Genomic DNA, 21,387 nt, shown 5'->3' on the forward strand with positions numbered 1-21,387 from the left:
CATTTAACTCTCTTTTGTATTCATTCTGAGATTAATAAAGTATTTCTATTCTATTCTATTCTATTCTATTCTATTCTAAAACTACGTATACTCGTGAATTCGTATTGAGCATTTGGCGTTTGATTATTTTAATTCCCACTTTTGACTTTTTATGATTTATTCACACGCTCCACACTGACAGCAGCCGTGTTTACGACAGTCCGATGATCTAAACCGCTTTACGGCAGACATGTGTATATGCGGGAAGCTTGTTGTTAGCTGAGCAGCTAACACCACAAACCTGCAGATCTTTCTGTTCTCACCGCTAAACCAGGCCACAGACATCACTCACCTGCACACATGGACGTCGGGGAGCTTCTCAACTACCAGGTCAGAGCTGCAATTTTCTTTTAAATGTTGTTGAGTCGGAGCTTTGCTGGCTTTAACTCGCTCATTCATTCGGATGAATGCAACACAGCTTCTAACAGCGATGTTTAATGATGAATAAAGTTCAGCCGCAGTATTTACACTTTTCTTTAGGACAGTATGTTAAACGTGAGTAAGTTGTCCCGGTGTTTCACCTCTTTTAAACTTTGATTCTGCTCATTGCTCACCGTTAGCTGTGTTAGCATGTTAGCTGTGTATGCTTCAGAGAGAAGAGCAGGGAAGCACATCTACTTACTAACTTACTACAATAGCAGATGTCACAGTTTAAAGTATATTAACACCATCGATTTGTATTTAAAAAATATATATTTTAATCACGTATTGGGTTACATAACTCTATAAACGCTCTCCATTCTGATGGTCCACATTAAACCTGATCATCGGAATGTTATTATATTAGCTGTATCTCGTCAATCGGATGAGTTTTTATTCTTAAATTCTGCAAAAACAGACTTTGTTCCATCTTAATGGTTAGTTTTAGAATAGTCCACAGTATTGACACAGACACTAGCTTTCTGACTGTGGTGAGGTTTTCCCACAATATTAGATTACACTTTGGAGGATAGATTGAGTTCCATGCTGAATATTTTGCCTTCAGTGGTCTGATCCTATTTATGCTATTTGGGGTAGAACAAAAGGAAGATGTGCAATGCATACACCTGATTAAGGTTTTGGTGTTGTTGTATTTCACTGTGACTGTCAAGACACAACTTTAAATACATGATCAGTTAATAACTTGTAACAATATCACAATAGTGACAGTGGGCAGGATGAAAAAGCAGGTTTATGATGCTTTTTATCCATCTTATAATACCATGAGGAAGGCATCTGATTGGTTCTACACATACAGGAAGAGTTTATTAAAGAAGAACAAGAACATATTATGACATCTTGTTAAGTTTTTGTTTTCTTCTTGTTGGAGTGAACATCTCTTCTCTTTTGCTGCAGCCTGACAGAGGAGCAAAGCGTCCCAGGGTGGGGGATGGAGGAGCAGCCGGAGGAGACGAGGACTCCCGAGGAGGGAAGCAGCAGAAAGGGCTGAGCGCCCGGGAGCAGGCCAGGTACCGGGAAGTAGCGGCGGCGGTGGCGGCAGCAGAGGGGATCGAAGGTAGTGAGATTGACGAGGGGACGGGAGACAGGAAGAAGATCCTGGACAAGCTGATGGACCAGGATGGAGAAGAACCAGAGGTGGGTGAAGACTTGGCTTATAACATTGTTAAAATCACACAGTGTGGAGCAAGCATAAGCTGGTGAACCCCATCGCTCCCAAGAGCTGCATAGGCTATCCACAAAAACCTGCCACTCTGAACAATGTTGAGGTAATCTGGCGATCTTATCCCAGTCGGACTCGGTTTGACCCACTTCCTGTTTGGCTGATTGTTTCCAGCTCAGTTTGGCGCAACGCCGTTTTTGCTTACCCTGCAGGTTCAAGATGGTGATCCTGTAAACCCAGCAGGTCTAACATGTAAGCCATTACTGCCCACTGGCTGTATTTAGAGTTTCTGGTCTGAGTGCTGCGCGGCTCTGCCGGAGTAGAAGCAGTCTACGTACACTGTCGACCAAACGGCCCGCAAAAGCCACAAAATTGAGCTGAGAGGAGGAGGGTGTAGCAATGCTAACTGAAATATCAGTGGGTAAACTCACGGATACACCACACGTGACGCTCCACTGTGCAGTTTGGTCTAGTCCAGTGTAGGGCTGGGCAATTTGGCGTAAATAAAAAAGAATTCTGTGATTTGCAACAGCAAATATAGAAACCCTCAAGGAATGGGAGAACAGAATGTGAAAAATGCCCAAAAACTGTGGGGAGGAAAACACTCAAAATCAAATCTTTTTTTAGCAACAAATTCGATCAATTGTTTAAGTCAATTTCTTATGCCCAGCCAGAGGCCAGTAGTGTTGCATTCATTTTAGTTGGGGGGTCACATACATCCCAATTACATCTTGAGCGTGCCAGACTTGGTAAAATAGTGCCACAATAACCTATAAATTCAAACTTTAGAGTGTTTCTTTGTTGGTATATGTGCTGGAAACTTTTATAGTTTCACAAAATCAATCAATTATTCTGGAAAAGGAATACCATTACAACATAAAGCCAATTTGAATGACACCTTCTGGGACAAAACACTGTGAAATGTTTAAAAGCTATGGCTGTTGTGCTGCATTTTATTTTTTTTATTTTTTTTTACACACTCAACCTAGACAGTATGACTTTGAGGCTAATGCTTCCTTGCTAACTTTCATGACAGCATCACTGAGTGTGTTTTACTACTCTTGGGAAATTTGTAAAAAAAAAAGAATCCTTGACATTTTTGGGGTTTTGCCACATTGAAGGCTGTTGCGGGTGCGTTTTGGCCCACAGGCCCCATGTTTGACACCTGGAGTCGAGAGAGAAAACTCTGTGTCACTTTCTGTCCCTGCAATCAAAAACTATAATAGCTCATCGTCTCTAAACCGCGGACTAACGGAGCGGTCTCGTTCTCCGTAATGATACAAGACAAGCGCTCCCTGCGGAGGCGTCGCCGCAAACTGTGTTTACTCGGTGAGACTCGCTCCAGAGTCCAGACACAACAGAACCCAGAGGGAGAAGGCGACAGCTGCTGAGGCAGAACGAGCGGAAAACATCCGCAGCGAAACGTGAAAGCAGTGAAAGTTTCTAATACGACTGCAGCCTTTTTCCACCGCCCGGTTGTGTCAAGAGCTGCGGAGGTATGTGCCGTCAGGCAGCTGTAATGTCCTGACCCGTCATTACCCGCAGGTTTTTAAAGGGGTCAAAACACATTCTCTCCTCGGTGAGAGTCACTCTGATTGTAGAAAACGTGTGGCCATAATTAAGGTGACCCTGTTAAGGTGACGCGTCTCTGTTATTATTGCAGCGGTCGCTTCAGTAAAAACCCACTTTTCTGTCCCATTCTCCTCCTCTTTTGTACTAATCAAACAGGCAGAGCCGGTCGACGAGAGCTCAGTGAAGAAAATGATCCTGACCTTTGAGAAAAGGTCGTACAAAAACCAGGAACTGAGGATAAAGTTTCCGGATAATCCAGAGAAGTAAGCCCTTTCACCGACAGCACACAGCGATTTGCTCTTTTGCTCACATTTGATTCGTTATATAAGGCGGAGAGTTAAACTAAACGGATGTGACTTCTGATCGCACATTTGAAGTGTCTCACGGTCAACGGTTCCGAGTCGGACCGGAGCCAAACGGACGGCTCACATCCTGGTGTTTCCAGGTTCATGGAGTCGGAGCTGGATCTGAACGACATCATCCAGGAAATGCACGTGATCGCCACCATGCCGGACCTCTACCACCTGCTGGTGGAGCTGAACGCCGTCCACTCGCTGCTGGGCCTCCTCAGTCACGAAAACACCGATATCCTTTCGCTTACACATCCATTTGGGCTGTCTGTTGCTTTGGAACGCAGTTATCTCACACTCTCACAGGAGAGTTCATATCAATATAAGCTCTTGATTGTACGTCATTTTCCAGGACCAAAGGATGTCTAATTATGTCAACTGGTGTTTTTGTCATTTAAGTTCGTGGCAACTCAACTGAAGTTATTTGTGACGCCCCCTGATTACGATTTAGCTTCATAGATTCATACATTTGTGAAACTGTAATTCCAGTTTTTGAAATCCTGATCCCACGCAGAAGTGCACCAAAACCCTGGATGGATGTTTTTAGCAACAAATTTATTCGAACTAAATCGCTATTTTGAAAGAAAAGTTTTTGAACCTCCTAAAAATTGGAGTTGGCAGCTAAAAGTAAGCTTTGGGCATTCTGAGATGTTGCCGCATTGCGGGATTTATATGGAATTTCTTGTATTTCAGTGTCCTTCAATTAAATTGTAAACACAATTACCACGAATGTAAACCTGTTTACAAGATGGTAGTGTCATTTAGTGCCGTGCACATTGACACCATTCTTTATTGTTCTAGCTTAATTTTTGAGAATTTTCATTTCAAAACAAAGTTATCTTTACCTTATTAAATCTCTTTTATACTTAAACATAACTACTTTTTAAATATTTGCTTTTAAGAAGTCTAATTTCATTTGGAATTTGACACCAGCCTCATTGTAATTTTTTGTCTTCAAGCAAATGACAAAACCAACAACTCGGTGACATGTTTGATTTCATGATTGAGGATGGGAAAGAAATGATGAACGGCCTGCTTGAATTGTCCATTAAAAAAAAAAAGTCAACGATCAGAAAGCAGAGGTCAATGTGGACGCTTCGTTTGTGAGGAAGTGACTGCAGTACATTGGCGAATCGAAGCGTTGCTTGTTGTCCTGAGCCTGAAGCACATGTCGCCATCGCCGTGGTGGACCTGCTGCAGGAGCTGACGGATATCGACACTCTCCACGAGAGCGAAGAGGGAGCAGAGGTGCTCATAGACGCTCTGGTGAGTTTGAAAGTCCTTGACGGTATTGATGAATCTGCACTTTCTGCAGTCAATACTTTAAGTTTTTGGGAGGCCCTGGCCTTCCAACCAGGCAGAGCCGAATCGATCGCTTGGTCTTTGTTAATGAATCAAAAGCTGCTTTTTGGCTCGGCTCTCATGTACATGCAGACATTTCTAATTTTTGAAAGGTGTTTTTCATCGGACAGCTACTGTTGGTCTGCAGGTAAATGTCTTTTCAAATCAGTTTCTGTTGACATTTGATATATTTTCATTGATCCAATATGTGATTTTACCCTGCCTTAACAATTTATGGGTGATTTAGTTGTTTTTTTTTTAACCAGGGCTGCACCAGATATCCCAAATTAAGTGTTGTGATATCATGCACAATGTACACACTTGCAGCAGGGCTGACTGAACTGCGATAAATTAAAATTCCTTTTTTTTTTTTTGTCGCTCTTTATTTTAATGTTAAACATTTTTGCATTGTATGCAACAAAAACTAAACATAGAACAAACAAAACAATACAAAAAGAACACAAACAGAAGTTAGGGGGGATACGCGTGTATTCATATTAAATAAAAAAAATTTTAAGTAGGGAGTCCACAATAAAATTATGAATATAAATGTATATACATATATAATAAATTAGAATTTCATGCACTCGTGTTTAATTTCAAGAATTGCGTGCATAGGTGATTAAATAATTGCTTAATTTTACAGGCTGAATGATTTCACACCTGGTGGCCTCATTGTGGAAATCGGAAGCAAAAAGTGAAAGAAAAATTACAAGAATCAATTAAGCACCACCAATGTGATGGACATAAACCATGAACACAGCAGCTGGATAACAAATCTCCAAGCACATTAACGTTATTCAAAGGGATGCACCAATGAGTACCAAGCTTTAGATCAGTGGTGGGCAATCCTGGTCCTCGAGGGCCGCAGCCCTGCACGTTTTAGACGTCTCCTCACATCAATACAGCTGACAGCAATTAGTGGCTCCTTGTCAAGCTTTCTGCAGAGCCTCATCATGATAATGCAGGTGTGTTTGAGCAGGGAAACATCTAAAACGTGCAGGAATGCGGCCCTCGAGGACCAGGATTACCCACCCCTGCTTTAGATACTTGCCGATACGAGAGCTTACGATACAATACAGAGTATAAAACCACAGTCGTACTATAATCATGTTCAGCATGTAGCATCACTAATGTGTGAGCCCTGAAACTCTTTAGCATGTAGCATGTAGCATGTAACATGGGGCATGGCTCCTGTTACGTGCTGAGCAGTTAAAGTAATGACATCGACTGATACTTGACGGATTCTATCGGGGATCTTTTATGAGTACAAGTACTCTGTAGTATCAAGCCCAGTGACCGATACTGGTTTCATTATTGACACATCCCTAAAGCATTTTTATTTATCAAAAATCACACAATTATTGCAAAACTCAACAATATAATTACTTCTCACATGCTCACCTAATGTCATAAAGCCCTCAACTGAACCTGATTGTCTCCTTATGATAAAGGCAGATGGGTTTATTCAGATATTATGCCTGTAGAATGGTTAAAAAGTTAATTTACTGCATTTTGCTAACCTAAGATAACTTGACAGTTGTTGATGTTTTGTTTTGACAGTATTGAGGATCTAGTGTTAGAATAGTGTGACACGCAGATGGCTGGTGTCTGTGTTTGGACAGTTGTTCTGTGGATCGGTCCACTATATAAGGGCAAAGCTCTATAGCTTCTGTCAGTTCTTTTTAATTGTAATTTTCAGTGCGTAATGAACAGTCTCGGAGTGATGGTTAAGAAAACTATGCTAAATCCTTTCAGCAGTGACAGGGTGAGAAATGAATGGGCTCAGAAAACAATTGAACGTTCAAAGTGGCAGCAACTTTGCCACAAGTAACAAACATTTCAATGTGGAGTGTCGTCTGCATAATGATGAAAATCTCCTCCGCGCCTCTTCCTTTTGTAGTTTTCTTTGTCACCCTCCAGCTGTGTGTGGCGCCGTCACTTCGAAGTCTCTCCCCGTCTCTTCCCCCGTCTGTTTTTTTTTTTTTTTCCCAGCCCCCTCGTCCTCTTTCTTTTATGTCATTGAGCCTGTCACGTCGCCAACGAAGCAGGGGGATTCATACATAATGGCGCATCAAGACTCTTGATATCCCATTATGCTCTCCGACATTTAGCGTGATGCAGACAAAGGTCAAACTACAATAATGTGCGTGGACGCCCGTAAAGGAGGAAATGACTGTACGCCTGTGCGTCGTCACGCCTGTCACTGTGACACACCGTCAGAGTGTGCTGGCTGGTTTCTCACCGCAGTGGAGACGACCTTAATGGAATGTCCAAGGTTTTCTTGAGGTTGTTATTGTTGTTGACTCGATCATTGCAGACATTTCCTGACCGTGTGACTTTCACTGTGTTGTTTTTGGCAAAGCGACCTGGAACCCAGTTGTATCATCAAGTAAGAGGTAAAACAGTGTTTTGAGTTGGAAATCCTTTGCTTCGGGGTTCAGCGTGTTGAGTAGTTTCATGCTATCCACATAGATTAAATGATTCAAAACAAAATTCAAAGGCAAAGGCTTGACATAACTTCCTTTGGTCGAGTCTTGTCAGGACGTTCTCACGTATCCGGAAAAAAATGGCGTCTGCACGTCAATATTCACACGGAACAAAACACGTCCAGAAAGTCCAGTGACCTCTCCAGCCATGGAAGCCCACCAAGTTTCCACATCAATATCAAAAGTTGTGTTTTCAGAGGCTCCGAGCACTGTTGTTGTGTCAATGGTGCCCAGACGCATGACGCTTTAAATAAGCATCATTTATCAAGACAATTCAGAACATACACTTAAGTAAACTAGGGGAAAGTGTATTTTTCCTTTGCAGCACACCTACATCTATAAAGTTTTCCTTCAATCGCCACACCAAACAATTGTGTGTGTCGTCCAGACGACTGTGACGGCCTTGAACGGCCACGAGCCTTTTAGTCCTGGAAGCTTCACGGTGAGATTGTGTGACTGTCAAGTACATCCCAAGGACTCTCGATCAGAATGAGAGCTGCGCAGCGAATTCCGAACCGTGCGGTAAACAAGTGCTGTCGGGCTCCTGGCATTCGTCTGTCCATTCATCCATCTGAATCTGCAAGGTTCAAATACTTTCAAAGGAACTTCGTGATGAATGGCAGTACTCAAGGTTTGCCAGCACAACATTGCTCAAAGAGGCACGGCATTTCTGCTGGCTTGTTATTTCCACAGGTGAATGATGCAGACAAGGCCTCCTCCGTTAATGACCCGGTTCTGATGCACACAGGCACACTGGAGTTGTTCTCGGTGTTGGACAAGGGTCCAAGTGGCACTGTTCTGAGCAGTTTGAATACTGTAGATTATTATTTTTTTTTTCACGTGAAGCAGTCTTCACTTCCTCCCAGCATCGTTGAGCTCTGGCTGCAGATTATGAGGATTTACCTTCTTTGATCGGTGCCGTTTGAGTCAATACAGTTTGGTGCAGAGGAGATTTTCGGTCTCGTAGTGACTCAGATGAGGCGTCTCCCTCTCATCTGTGTGGACATGAGATGTCTAATCTTGAGTTAATGACGTGATTTTCTGACGCATACAAACACTTAAGTAAAAGAATTCTATGCTTCGTATTAACGGTGCTCCTTAAATTGACCCTACGTTTCCTTTGTGGTTTATTTCGTGACACACTTTGAACTCACACACTCACGTCTACCAAGTCGGTGGGTATCTCGTGCAGTAAGTAGAGTTGCAGCGCCTGAATGTCGAGTGTATGGAAACCAAATTTATTGCACTTCTGTCTTATTTGTGATATGCATGTTGCAATGATTAATTTCTGCTATATTATGCAGTAACATTTTATATACCGGATTTTATTAGATTGGAGTTTCGTTAACTTGAAGGAATTTGTTGTCATAACTCCATTTACTCATGTCGTAATGCATTGAATACTTAAGTTACCCTTACTCAAATAAAATCACTACTGACACTTTAAGGGCAATTGTCTTCTTTTTACATTTAAATAGGCCAGAATGATCACATTATTGATTGTTCCATGGCTTATTATTTGCTGATGTGTTGACATCCATTTACTTAAGAATCGTATATTTTAACACCATAAAATTCTATTTCATTGTCTTTTTTTTAATGTCATAAATTGTAATAAACACTTCCAACTGAACTCCCGTACAAAAAGGCGTAGAAACGTCTTTTGGGGGCCGGTTTCAGCCTGTCAGCGCGGATCATTGAGACGGCCGGACGAGTGTCAAAGATTCATGCCAGAAAACCGTCAGTGGGCTTGTGACATGACATAGTAGCTCAGGCAGCGTTGGCACCAGCCTCCGGATGAAGGCGTTACAGAAGCTCAGTCCATTTAGCGTGCAATAGAGCGGCCATAAAGCTCACACTGCTTCACAGCTCCTTCCAAGGCAAACGGTCTGAGGGCAGCTCGGGTTGGTTGAATCCATTTGTCTCTCCTCTTTGCTGTAACGCCTGCAGCCCCTCTGTCCTTGCTGCCAGAAGGCCAGGTGGCATCCTTGATAAGATAAATCAGAATGATCCACGGCGGTCTCCGGCGCCTCATAAATCTCTGTCGACTGTCTGTCTTCTTTCATCTGTAATAGTACTTTTATCCAGACTGCCGGCGCCCTGCGACTTCTGTTTGGTTACGAGTCTCCAATCTTGACTTGACTGATAACGCTCGGGACGTTTTCTGAAAAGCTCCGACAGGAACCGAGTTTCCTCGGCAAAAAACTCCGGAGTGGGGGAACCATTACTTTGTCGAGCCTTTGTGTTTTTCCTGCGTTGTGAATTTCTTTCTGAAGAGTCATTTCTCCAAAATCTCCTTGGAAAGAGTTCCCAAAAAAGTTAAGAAGACTGGAGACGTGGTCTGCTGAAGCAAGACGAGATTGCGAAGAGTAATTGTTGATCCCAATGACCAGTCATGTCGTAGTGAAAGTTAGCTACCTTATTTGTTCAAAATAGCATCTTAGTCATTGTAATTAAAAAATAAAAATACAAAAAAAAGCCCAACTTGGCAAGGTGTTGTGAGAAAACATTAAGGTTTTCAAATGAAAATGGAAAGCTTTTGTTACTACTTCAGTGTTTGGAAGTGGGAGTTCCTGATTCACTGAAAACACAACGCTTTTGAAAGCCGTTTCCAAGGTGTAACTTATGAAAACGCCCCATCTCTTGTGGAAACGGAACAAAAATGCAACTTTTTGAAAAAACTCCGACTCTGTAAATAGGGGAAAACGTCAACTTTTCTGAAACACTGATGCTGTGACTCGCACCACGGCCATGGTAAATAGTTCTCCAGCACATGTGACAACAACGGTGGCGGCCTCCACAGTGTCATGACTCCCAGTCCACGTTCTCCTGGGACGCTCTCGCTTTAGCAATAGCAATTCACCTTCATTGTCTGTTCATACAAAAGTCTGTTTTCTCACCATTGTTAAGGTTGATAGCATGTTCTCTGTGCGCATGTGTGTGTGGTTTCATTACTTAACAAACAACAGCACCTTCAAGTAGCCCAACATGATAATTATATCGTTTCAGGCATTTCTGCCGTTTCAGTCTCAACGGAGATTGTTTTCACAACGTTGCCGTGTCAACGTGAGTCTTTTCTGACAACGAAATCCTAAAAAATGGTCTGCTTCTTTGCAGTAAAAATATTTAGAATTTAAACTTTTTTTTTACTGTAGTCATGACAAACGCAGCAATTAAAGAAAATGTTTATTTGTGATCAAATGCTTCTGGCATGTCGTATGTGTGTTATAGGCAGTGACGGCACTCTCCTGGCTGTGAGACTTTATGATTCCCCCCATAATGTAAACGCATACACATTAGCTCACTTGCTGTCTCTAATTTGCTCAAACTTGTGTGTAACCCTGGTGATCTGCTCAGTGTAAGGATGTTTGATCAAACTGGAGCTGATATGTGCTGTGTTCCTGCAGCTGGAGGGTCAGGTGGTGGCTCTGCTGGTGCAGAATATGGAGCGGCTGGATGAGCAGGTGAAGGAAGAATCCGATGGGATCTATAACACGCTGGGTAAGGAAATTGACACCGAAGCCTGATTAATGTATTCACAAGTTTTGCCAATCTAAAGAAAATTAACGTCGGCATTAAAAGAAAACAACAACCTATAAATAGTGTGTATATAGTACGTTTCACTCAATGTAATGTCCTTGTAACAAAGACTCTTCCTTATCTTGTTACAGTATTGGTATAATGGGATTGATACAGTCTATTTTAGCCATTGGATTTAAAGAAGGTATCTTCTTTATCATTTCTCACTGCCTAAAGTTCTGCTGGCCACCTTGGCGTGCACCTAAAGGTTTTACGTTTCTGTTTATTGAAATGCTTCGGTAAACTTATTTCTGGACCCCAGTTCGTCGTGTATATCAGGGGTGTCAAACACATCTTAGCTCAGGGGCCACGTACAGCCCAGTTTCACCTCAAGTGGACCTGAACTCGTAAAATAGTGTCATAAAAACCTTGAACTTTAAACTTCAAAGTTTTTCTTTGTTGTGGCGCAGAGTATACTTGATGAATATGTTTCAATTTTCACAAAACCAAACAATTACCACCAAAAATGGCTCCAATCTCATTATAAAACCAACTTGAAGCAAACCTTGCGGTGTAAAAGACGGTGAAAGGTCTTTAAAACTTAGCCTCGAGCTGTTGCATTATTTTTTTACGAGCTCACTCTGACAGCGTGGTCTTTAGCAACACGATGGCTTTAATGCTGATACCTCAGTGTTGTCGCCTCTCTTGCTCTTAAGAAATGTATTTAAAGATAGTTTTATTTGAATTTTTTATCATTTACTCGGTGGTTTGGTGTTCTGGATTGGAGCCTCTTCTTGGCTGGTGTTGGGCTCTGGGACTTATGTTTGACAACCCTGACGTAGACGTTTCAGAAGATAAACTTTCCACCCTTGCGTTAAGCAGACGCCGTAATGTGCCACATCGCTACCTGGAACAGATGGGTCGACTCCAGTCATTGCAGAAAAGACACAAACTCCAGTCAGTTCGCTGTCACCTGTCCAATGTATGCAGAATCAAACTGTCGACAAAGAATCTGGCACGCTGCGATCAAGCATCCGTCATGGATGGGACCCGGTCCGAGAACTGCCAGAGTGGCCAGACAAAAGACGTGCCAAACATGAAATGTGGACGCGTGTTTATTTACCCAGTCACTTTCTGTCTGGTTGTTCAATGGGGGGGAATCGAAGTAACATCACAAGAAGTGTGGCAACATGTCCATGTTCTGCTTAGTGGCACTTCTCAGTTACATATTCAGACCAGTTTTGTAATTTCTGCGGCGGTTAGCAAATATGAGACCGGCGAGCAAAATCTGCCGTCATCAACTGTACATACTCGCGCATTCCTCATCGGTCTATAGATTTACGGAATACATCCAAATGGTTTATGTGTCAGTGTTGCACTGTGCTGAGTTGGAAACACACAGCGGGGATTTGTCAAACTCCGCTCACAGTTGGCTGCTGCAGAGACGACACGTTTCGATCGACCCGTCTGCAAGGAAACCTCAGTCTGAGTACTTTCTTCTAGTTGGCTGCAGAACATGAACGTTGGGATGAAATCAAACTACATTTGCATCAGTGTTACTGCTACTATGCTGCCAACTTAACTATACCCACCTCTTCTACAAAAGTGTATAAAGCTCCCTTTCACGCCGATCCACTGAAAACTGAATTGTCTGTCCATACACGTGGTTGTATACTAACCATTGTTAATGTTTATAGCGTTTTGTTCTCTGCCCTGTGTGTGTGTGTCTGTGGTTTCATTACAAAAGCAAACAACACAACAATCAGTTCCCCTTCATGCCAACAACATAGTTTCAGTGTTGTTGCTGTGTAAAGGGACAGCGTTTTCAAAGCGTTGCTGCGTGAACGCAAAACTTTTCTGAAACAAAATTGGAAAAAAAAACAAAAAAAAACCCCAATGTGTTTTCACTGGAAATATTGTCGTGTAAACGGGGGCGTTATTCACACTTTCGGGATTTTTGCATCCGCCGGTTTTCAATTAGTCAGTAGAGCGTTTCATGTAGGATCTCAGCTGAAGCTGTTTAAAAAAAAAAAAAAAAAAAGAGGGCGAGCACTCTCTCATTCACACCAACTGCCAAATTTAGAAACGTGTCTTTGGATTGATTGAGGAGAAAACACATGAGCACAGGTAGAACATGCAACCCTTCCACAGAAAGGTCTGTCAGTAAACCATTCTTGCTGTGAGACAATAGTCCATCAAGCCCTTCTACATTGAAAGCGATGTGAAAGTAAAAAGAAAAAAAGTCTGGTTTCGAAAGCGCTCTCCTAGGATTGTACTTGTCTCATTTTCGCTTCAGAAATCAGCAAAGTACATGATTTGCCCAGAGGCGCTCAAGCGTCCACACAGTGATGCAGGTGGCGGTCCCAGCAGCGCAGCGGGCCCGCCACGTCTTCACCAGCACCGTACCCGCTGGAGACTGGAAGGTCCCGCTCGGCTTTGTGCCTTTATTCAAACACGTGAGAGAAACATCGGCGAGGAATCCGGGACATTCACTGCAGGACCTGCAGAGACTCTGAGTCTTTACTGCGCGGTGGAAAAAAACTCTGCCTCGCCTCGACACAGAGACATGAGCCGTGTGACTTTAGAATATCCTGAGCAGGAATAATTGTTGTTGCACACTAAAACATGACAGGCGCTTCCTGGGGGCTTTAAGGTGAGAGCGAGTTGGAGTTGAAGCTTTTTTTGGGTGGAGCGGTGACAGCCGGTCCTCCTGGACTTGTGTTTGACGAGAAGGCCGCGGTCTGATTTAGCATTTTTGTATTCTGTGTGCTTCAGCGACGAGGCCCAGACATTTCCACTGACAGCGACACATAGCTGACAATGTCTCCTTTAAATGTTTGGGCAAAGATTTATCACTTTAATAACATGTATTCTTAAGAGCACCCCCCCCCCCCCCCCCCTCCATCATCTACAGCTTAGATTTAATGCAGACAGCAGGTTCCTGCCAGGGCGAGGGCCAGCAGATAGTTGGGAAAGTCCTGCTCTCTGTATTTAGCCTGACATGAATCAGACTTTTCTGCCTCTCAGCTCTTTTTGTGTCGGATGAGTCCACTGAGACGCCCCCCCCTCCCCCTCCCCCACCCCCTCCAACACCCCCACTCCCCCTGCTAGATTGAGGCCGAGTGTCAGGAGGGCTGTTTAGGTGTGTGTGTGTGTGTTTGGCTCCTTGCATATGAGTTATAACGTGGGAGCAGCACTTGTGCATCCTCTGCTGAAGTTTGTGTGTGAGAGTTATCAAGGGAGCTCTCCAAGCTTGAATAAGCCTTTTGTCTGCCTTGGCTGCTCTCTGCTCTGAGCCTGCCGTCCTCCAGGACGCTGTCTGTCTGCTCTGTCTGAATCCCCGATAAAGGGCTCCTTCCTTTTTTTTTCTCCTCCCGCTCCCCTCAGAACCCGTCCACCCCTCTGATCGCCCTCCTCTTTTCATTTCTAAATCATTTGCAGCCTCTCGCTCCAGATGTTGCTCTTTTTTTGCTTCATAAAGATAAATCATTTTATTTTAAATCCTCGCACAACACCTGCTTTATTCCGTGATCTATCCTTATCTCCTCAGTCCCTCCGAGGCTCCCTCGGCTTGCCGTCTTCCATCTTTGGCTCGTCTTTCCACCCCCTTCTCCCTCCCATCTGCTTCTCGTCTCCCCCTCCTTCCTCCGACTTGTCCATCTCCTCCCTTCCTTAATGACCATCCCGCAATGTCTTTGTTTCTCTGCTCTCCTCTTCTCCAGCCTGTCCTGATAGACCCATCGGGTAACAAAGAGGGCTTTCTAATAATAGAGCTGCTACAGAAAAAACAAAAGCAAACTGACATTTTAACCTTCTCAGGACTAAATTGGATGGATTTTAGTTTTTTTATTTTATTTGTATGGCTGTAGAATTTCCAAGGAAATGGGTAATGAGTAAGTGCTTTTGGCCTTTATGCATGAAGAATGGCAGCTTATTAAATATTACTGAAAAGACCATGTTACCAATGTAGTATTATTGGATAATAAAACTGTCCAAGGGGCCACTGCTGTTACTTGTATTAACCTGTCATTTTGAAGTTAACGAGACAATTTTTCACGTCTTATAATCAGATTAGGGTTTATTTAACAGACTCTTCTGAGCTTAAAGGGTACAAGCACTTTAAATTAAACCCATAAACATAAAAGAAATGCAGAAATGAGTTATTGGAGTGAAAGAAAACATTTTTCTTCCAGGTCTTATACAAGGAGGAGGATGCACACTGCAATTTGCAATGTCTGCAGTCCCATATAAAGGGATAATCAAACAGTGGCCATGTCATTTTTCATTTAATTGAACTCATGGTCTTGTTTGATTGTTTTGAATTAACAAGAAAAAAAGGAATGTGTTGAGAAAATGACAATCCATATTAATTATAGACGACGCACTGCAAGGTATTGAATGTGCATAATCAAGACCAACAATTCCAATCAAGCATTTTCACAAAGGAGTGACAGGACCTATAACTTCCTCTCACCTATTCTCCATTAAACTAATAATTACAAAGATCTAGGCCCTGTTTACATGACAACATTTAAAGTGAAAATGCATCGTTTTTGCTTGAGAAATGTTTCATGTTTACGCGACAATGTTTTGAAAACGTTGTCCGGTTACACAGAAATGGCCGAAATGCTGAAAGTGGTGTAGTTTTCATGTTGGGCCACTTAGTGGGTGCTGTTGGTTTCGTAATGACAAAACACATGTGCAGAGAACAAAATGAGCCTGGTTCTGCGAAGGTTTCTTTCTGTTTTTCCTTTCCATTCTTGCTCATGCTTGCTCATGTGGAATTGTTGGGTTTTCTCAGTAAACGTGCCTTGACATCACTGGGTTGTATTTGGCACTAATAAATAAAGTTGAATTGAATTCAATCCCATTATATACGATACGCGTTACTCTTTCTTTTTGAGGCTGGTTAATGAACACACTGAATACAGTCTGGTAGTCTTATGGGGAGAGTTCATAGACCATCACTCCGGTGAAAATACCTGAAAGAGTTATGGACCCATACAATTAAAATTACCATTGAAATAAAATGCGAGAGTGTACCCACATTCTGCCATGAACATTAACGAGACAAGAACAATGACTTAAATCGCTTATAGCTTCTGTTATTCATCTCCAAATGGCACTGGGAGTCTATATAAATGATGTACAGAAAGCCCTTGTTTTATCTTGCGTATTGATTCTCAACGTTACATACATAAACTCTGATTCAGTGGCAGTTAATATTGTGCTTGTATTAAACTTGATGCTTTACCCAAGCTGGTAAAGCCAATATGTCACAATGTAGCATGTAATAAACATGCGAATACCCCAGAGTCCATGACAGGTTTATATATTGACTGAATGTTTTATGTTTATCATGAATGTTTAATGAAGAACTGGCGACTGAAGTGAGGTGGATATTAGCTTTAAAGGTTGAGTTCATACATTTTTTTCAACATTTTTTTTTTTTCCTTTCAATTTCTTCCACAGCCATCGTAGAGAACATGGCAGAGTTCAGACCGGGCCTCTGCACCGAGGCGGCGCAGCAGGGACTCATGCAGTGGTTGCTCAAGAGAATCAAGGTAAGAGGGAGGAAGCCGGACCAAAAGTACAGAGACCGGCCCCATAAAGGCAAAAAAAATAAAAAATCCTGCACCTTACTTAAATGTTGCACCCATCCTCTTCAAAGCTGACGCAACACAGTGCTCCTCCAGCTAATACCACCCGTGAAGTCCTGCTCATTCAGTGTATTAGGCATGTGGAAAATATTCCGGATTCCTTCCGCTGAGGCCAAATGAGACCGCTCGGCTTTAACTTCACGCGGTGAACGGTGGGAAAGGGAGACATTATTATGTTACATTGTGAAGATGAAGCACCCGAGTGCAGCCGCGCCGCAGTATAATATTTTATTTAAGGCTTCCGACTCGGTCGGCGTAGGATTCAGCCGTCTGGAGGATGCAGTGCACAGTTTGAGGGGGCGTGCTAGCGGAAGGTTATCTCGACCTCTCGATGCCCACTCGAGATGCTCTGACCTTCTTGCTGTGCGTCTCCAACTGGAGACTCGTGCTTCATAGCTGGAGGCTCACAAAGACATTCTTACAGACCTTCGCACAGAATTTCAAGTTGACATGAAGTTCAGGTCCGATCGTACAATTTAGAATCAAGGCAAACGCGATAATGTTGAATATTGCAAAACCTAAATGATGTGTGATAAATACATCAAAGTAGATACTATTTGTTTGCTCTTTGAGATTTGTTCTATATATGAACAGTGGTCTTTCTCTTGCCCCTAATTTACAAGAGCTGGAACTGGGCTACCTCTTTTTGGGGCTTTTTCTGTCACGTGTGTTGTTGTGGTCATTTTATCCTTCATTTTGCACTCCTGACTGCTGCAATGTGTCCAAGTATTAAATAATCAGAGATGTCATTTATTAAGTTAGTTGGTAGCACAATGATTTATCTATAAATGGCACTTTCTTTAATACTTAAATCCCTGGAAGTACAATTTACGACCGTTAAGGCATTTTTTTCCCAAGAAGTGCTTTGTTGCTATTGCAGTAATGATGAAGTTGCGATATATTGTGCAGCCTGAGGAAAGTCCGTCAGATTTATGCAGCCATCTGTCCAACCAACTGACCGACCAGCAAACTCACCGGCCGACCGATGAACCGGCCAGCCCAACCAGCCAACCAGCCCTCTGATCCAAATCCCCATTTCATCCCGAGTGAACGGCCAACTAGCTTGTATTAACTCACATTCTCTAAAAGGTTTCTTTTCCTGCATTTCCTCTCTGAAAGGCTGCTATAATATCGAAATGTGTTTTGCATTACAGTTGTATTGAACCACCGCTTTAGTCAATACACCGGAACTGAATCCCTGTTTAGTTTTCTTTTTTTTTCATAAGCTGATTTAGTCTGAGAAAACAGTGCTTTTCTAACATGCTGCACTCCAGAGAAGAGTTTGTCAAGATGAGTGGTAATTAGAAGTTGGTCTCTTTCCATCTCCCTCCCAGGCAAAGATGCCGTTTGATGCTAACAAGCTGTACTGCAGTGAAATCCTGGCCATCCTGCTGCAAAACAATGACAGTAAGTGCATCTCAGTAAATGCTTTGCGGCTTCCAAATGGTATTAGTTTATCTTCCACATCTCTGCCGCCTCCACCCCTCTTTTTCTTTTTCTCTCTCAGTGTGTTTCTTTTCTTCCTCTCTCCCATTTATATGTCATATTCATCTCTTTTTGTTGCCTCTCCTCTTTCAACCTCGCTATTCAGGCCCTTCCTCCTTCTCATTTGCCTCCACCTCTTTACGGTCTGATGTTGCCTTTCTTGTTTCCCACAATCCCTCCTTGTCTATTTGCTGTTTTCTTCATCCATTCCATCCCTCGCTTGAAAACCCTGTAAAGCCTCGGGTAGCCACGGGCCTATCAGGTCCATGGACAGGTTCTCATTAATGGTACAAGCTGCATTTAAATTCAGTCGGAGTCGTGTCTCATTTTACACTCATTCCCCCGGTGACCGCCTTTCTCCCTCTCCCTCCCGCTTTCCGAAGACAAAATAAATTCCAAATCTGAAAAATGTTGTTTTCCACTAAACAAAGGGAACCTGCCGGGGCGAATAATGTCTCATATTTAATACCGTCGGTGGTTTGAAGCATGAATAAGGCAAAGCACAGGGCCGCTATTAAGAGAATGACAGGTCGGGAACAATCCTTGAGGTCCTCATTTCAATGTAATTATCACTTACCGCTGTTAAATTAGACTTAGAATGCAGTTTTTTCGAAGTTCTGTGGGAAAATACTGCTTGCACTTTGCACCAAAAGCCTTTTACCTTCACTTACAAGTGCTTGGTGTCAGCTCACAGTGTTTCTTTGTGTTCCATGTGGGTTGACTAAAAGTCTAAACATGATGTGGAATCATATTGCTCAGTGCCCTCACTTTAATGGTTGCCCTGGAGTTTCTCTTTCACAATGTGTTGGTCAGTATGAAAGCTTATTATACACCTTATATACCTTATACACCTTATACACCAGCTTATTATCCACCTGCAAAGGCTCATTTATGCAAACACACACACGGATACGAGCATTAAACATGCTGGCCTCCATACGTTATGAGAAATATTGACGACATAGTTATCATGGTGAGTGCGTGAGGCTGTTCACCACCTCAAAGTTTTACATCGCTCTACAGAAACGTCTGGCGGTTCTGTTATTGGCTCTGAAACTTAACACCGAGTACTGTCGGTACTGCAACGTGAACACAAAGTACGGATGGATGGATTTGTGTTTATCCTTCTACATAACTGTGAACATGCATAAATGATATTTAACAGAGTCAGTTGAATCTCCACAAAACTAAAGATAGTAAAGAGATAAATGATCGGTCCTTCCACCATGTTGGAATACACTTACTAAAACCTTACAACTAAATGACTCTTTGGAATAGATAAAACATTTAAATGTGAATTACTAACCGTATTGTTTAATTCATGCGTGTGTCCGTCCAGTTGATCACAGGACAGACAGCGAGAGCCACAGCTCCTGGTAACTTAGGGCCATTAGTTAGACATTGGTAGATTTTTTTGGGACACAAATAGGGATAAAATTCACAAATTCCATAGAGAAATTGTATATGTGAGCAGGTTTCTGCAGGTGTGAACAGTGATTTTCTGTGATAGGAAACTGATATATTGAGAGATTTAAGGCTGAGACTGCTTCTTGTCTGACATTAAACCGTTAAACCATTTGAAAGTGTTTATTTAAGTATATTAACATTCATGGTTTTACTGAAGAGCTTCCTGGGAACATCTCGGCTCTGATGATTCTTCACATCTGTGGCAATTTTCTGGTTTCATTTTAATACATTTGTCCACATTCGTATATGAGGGAGGCAAACATTTCTCCTTTGCACAAGTTATAATGTGAATCGCCGTCGGCTTATTTGCTGCGTGACTCCAGAGCAAACCAGACTTGGTCCGGACCACAGTAGTGGATGTCTCTTGAATCGAAGCCTCGGCTCCTCCGTCTCTCTGTTTACCACCTCCTCCTCTCCCCCGCAGACACCAGAGAGCTTCTCGGCGAGATGGATGGCATTGATGTGTTACTGCAGCAGCTATCTGTAAGAGTTTGTTTTGACACTGTTTTTATTTTTGTTTTTTTTTTATAACGTTTCTCCACCCCACTAACCCTCGAAGTCTCCCACCATCCGTTTTGAGGCACAGCTTAATTGTTTCTCAAGACACGAGTCGTCCTGCAAGATTCACACGTGCTGTGAGATAATGCTCCAGCTCACAGATTCATACCAAATCAACTCTACTCCCTCACTCATTTTCTATTTTAAGCTTTACAATTAATCCCACACATACTTTTTCAGCCTTCTGTGACTATTTGTGGACCGCAGCCATGGGAGGGCATACAACTGATAATTGATGATGTACAAAAGTTGATGTCTAAGCTTTTTTTTTTTTTTAGCAGCTTTTGTTCACACTAGGCTTACTCCCCCTCCGTCATCGCCCGTTTCTTCAAATTACTCCCCAAAAACTATTTAAAATGGGTCTAAAATGCTGACTTCCGTATCTGTGTGGTTTCTCCGCCCGCCTCCCCTCTCAGGTGTTCAAACGTCACAACCCGGCCACAGCGGAGGAGCAGGAGATGATGGAGAACCTGTTCGATGGTCTGTGCTCCTGCCTCATGCTGCCCAGCAACCGGGACCGCTTCCTCCGAGGAGAAGGGCTGCAGCTCATGAACCTCATGCTGAGGTGAGGTCGCATTTGATTACCATCACTGGACCAAAGATCGTCATCATCATCATTCAGGGATGCTATTTTCATCCGTAATTTGTGCACCTCCGCTCATTTGTACAAAATTGTGCATGCTTGCAAAATGTACACATGATGTTTAATACGTCTTACCTCTGCAGAGGAGATTTTTCATTTCAGGCAGTAGTTCAGGGACCACGTGCTGCTCAATACCATCTTGAGTTGGTCGGACCAGTAAAATAGTGCGATAATAATCTTTAAATTTAAACTTGAAACTGTGAGTTTGATCCTGCTTGCATCTTGCATCTTGCGACTATGTGCTGCATTTTCTCTGAGGCATCTTTGCACAGCTTGCACCTTGGATCTGATCTACTAGGGTGGAGTCTGGCCTGCGTGGCTCTCCAGCACTGGCTGTTGTTGTGCTTCCAGTCATTGTTAGGTCTTCTCGATATCTTCTTCTTCTATATGCCAGTGCTTCGTGCCATGACGGGGCTTGTCTCTCCATGTTACCTGCTCCTCGTCATCCTCATCAGGTCTCAGCTGCCCGAGGAATTCAAGAGCTCATTCTTTGGGGTCATCTTCCTGAGCTTGGATTGAGGCTCTAACGATCTTGAGCAATTTTACATAGGAGTTATTGTGCTTTTTCAAAACCCTTTTTTCCCCCCATGAGACAAGGATGCTTTTGGAAATGACTGATGTGCAAGTAGGATGACTTGGGTTTATTCACATATAATTTAGAGAA

General features: G+C 42.8%; 1 protein-coding gene across 1 annotated transcript in view; it reads left to right on the forward strand.

Annotated features, from left to right (window-relative positions):
- Window positions 1-242: 242 nt before the first annotated feature.
- ctnnbl1 (catenin, beta like 1) overlaps window positions 243-21,387 on the forward strand; it is a 62,280-nt gene continuing 41,135 nt past the window's right edge. The window contains exons 1-10 of the mRNA XM_080496180.1: window positions 243-369; window positions 1,375-1,614; window positions 3,368-3,474; window positions 3,657-3,796; window positions 4,730-4,827; window positions 10,799-10,892; window positions 16,383-16,474; window positions 17,905-17,977; window positions 19,947-20,005; window positions 20,497-20,645. Coding sequence (XP_080352306.1) covers window positions 340-369; window positions 1,375-1,614; window positions 3,368-3,474; window positions 3,657-3,796; window positions 4,730-4,827; window positions 10,799-10,892; window positions 16,383-16,474; window positions 17,905-17,977; window positions 19,947-20,005; window positions 20,497-20,645 — 1,082 coding nt within the window. The 5' untranslated portion in view covers window positions 243-339. The remainder of the gene's footprint in view (window positions 370-1,374; window positions 1,615-3,367; window positions 3,475-3,656; window positions 3,797-4,729; window positions 4,828-10,798; window positions 10,893-16,382; window positions 16,475-17,904; window positions 17,978-19,946; window positions 20,006-20,496; window positions 20,646-21,387) is intronic.

The sequence above is a fragment of the Blennius ocellaris genome (assembly GCF_963422515.1).
Source record: "Blennius ocellaris genome assembly, chromosome: 5".
Lineage (NCBI taxonomy): Eukaryota > Metazoa > Chordata > Actinopteri > Blenniiformes > Blenniidae > Blennius > Blennius ocellaris.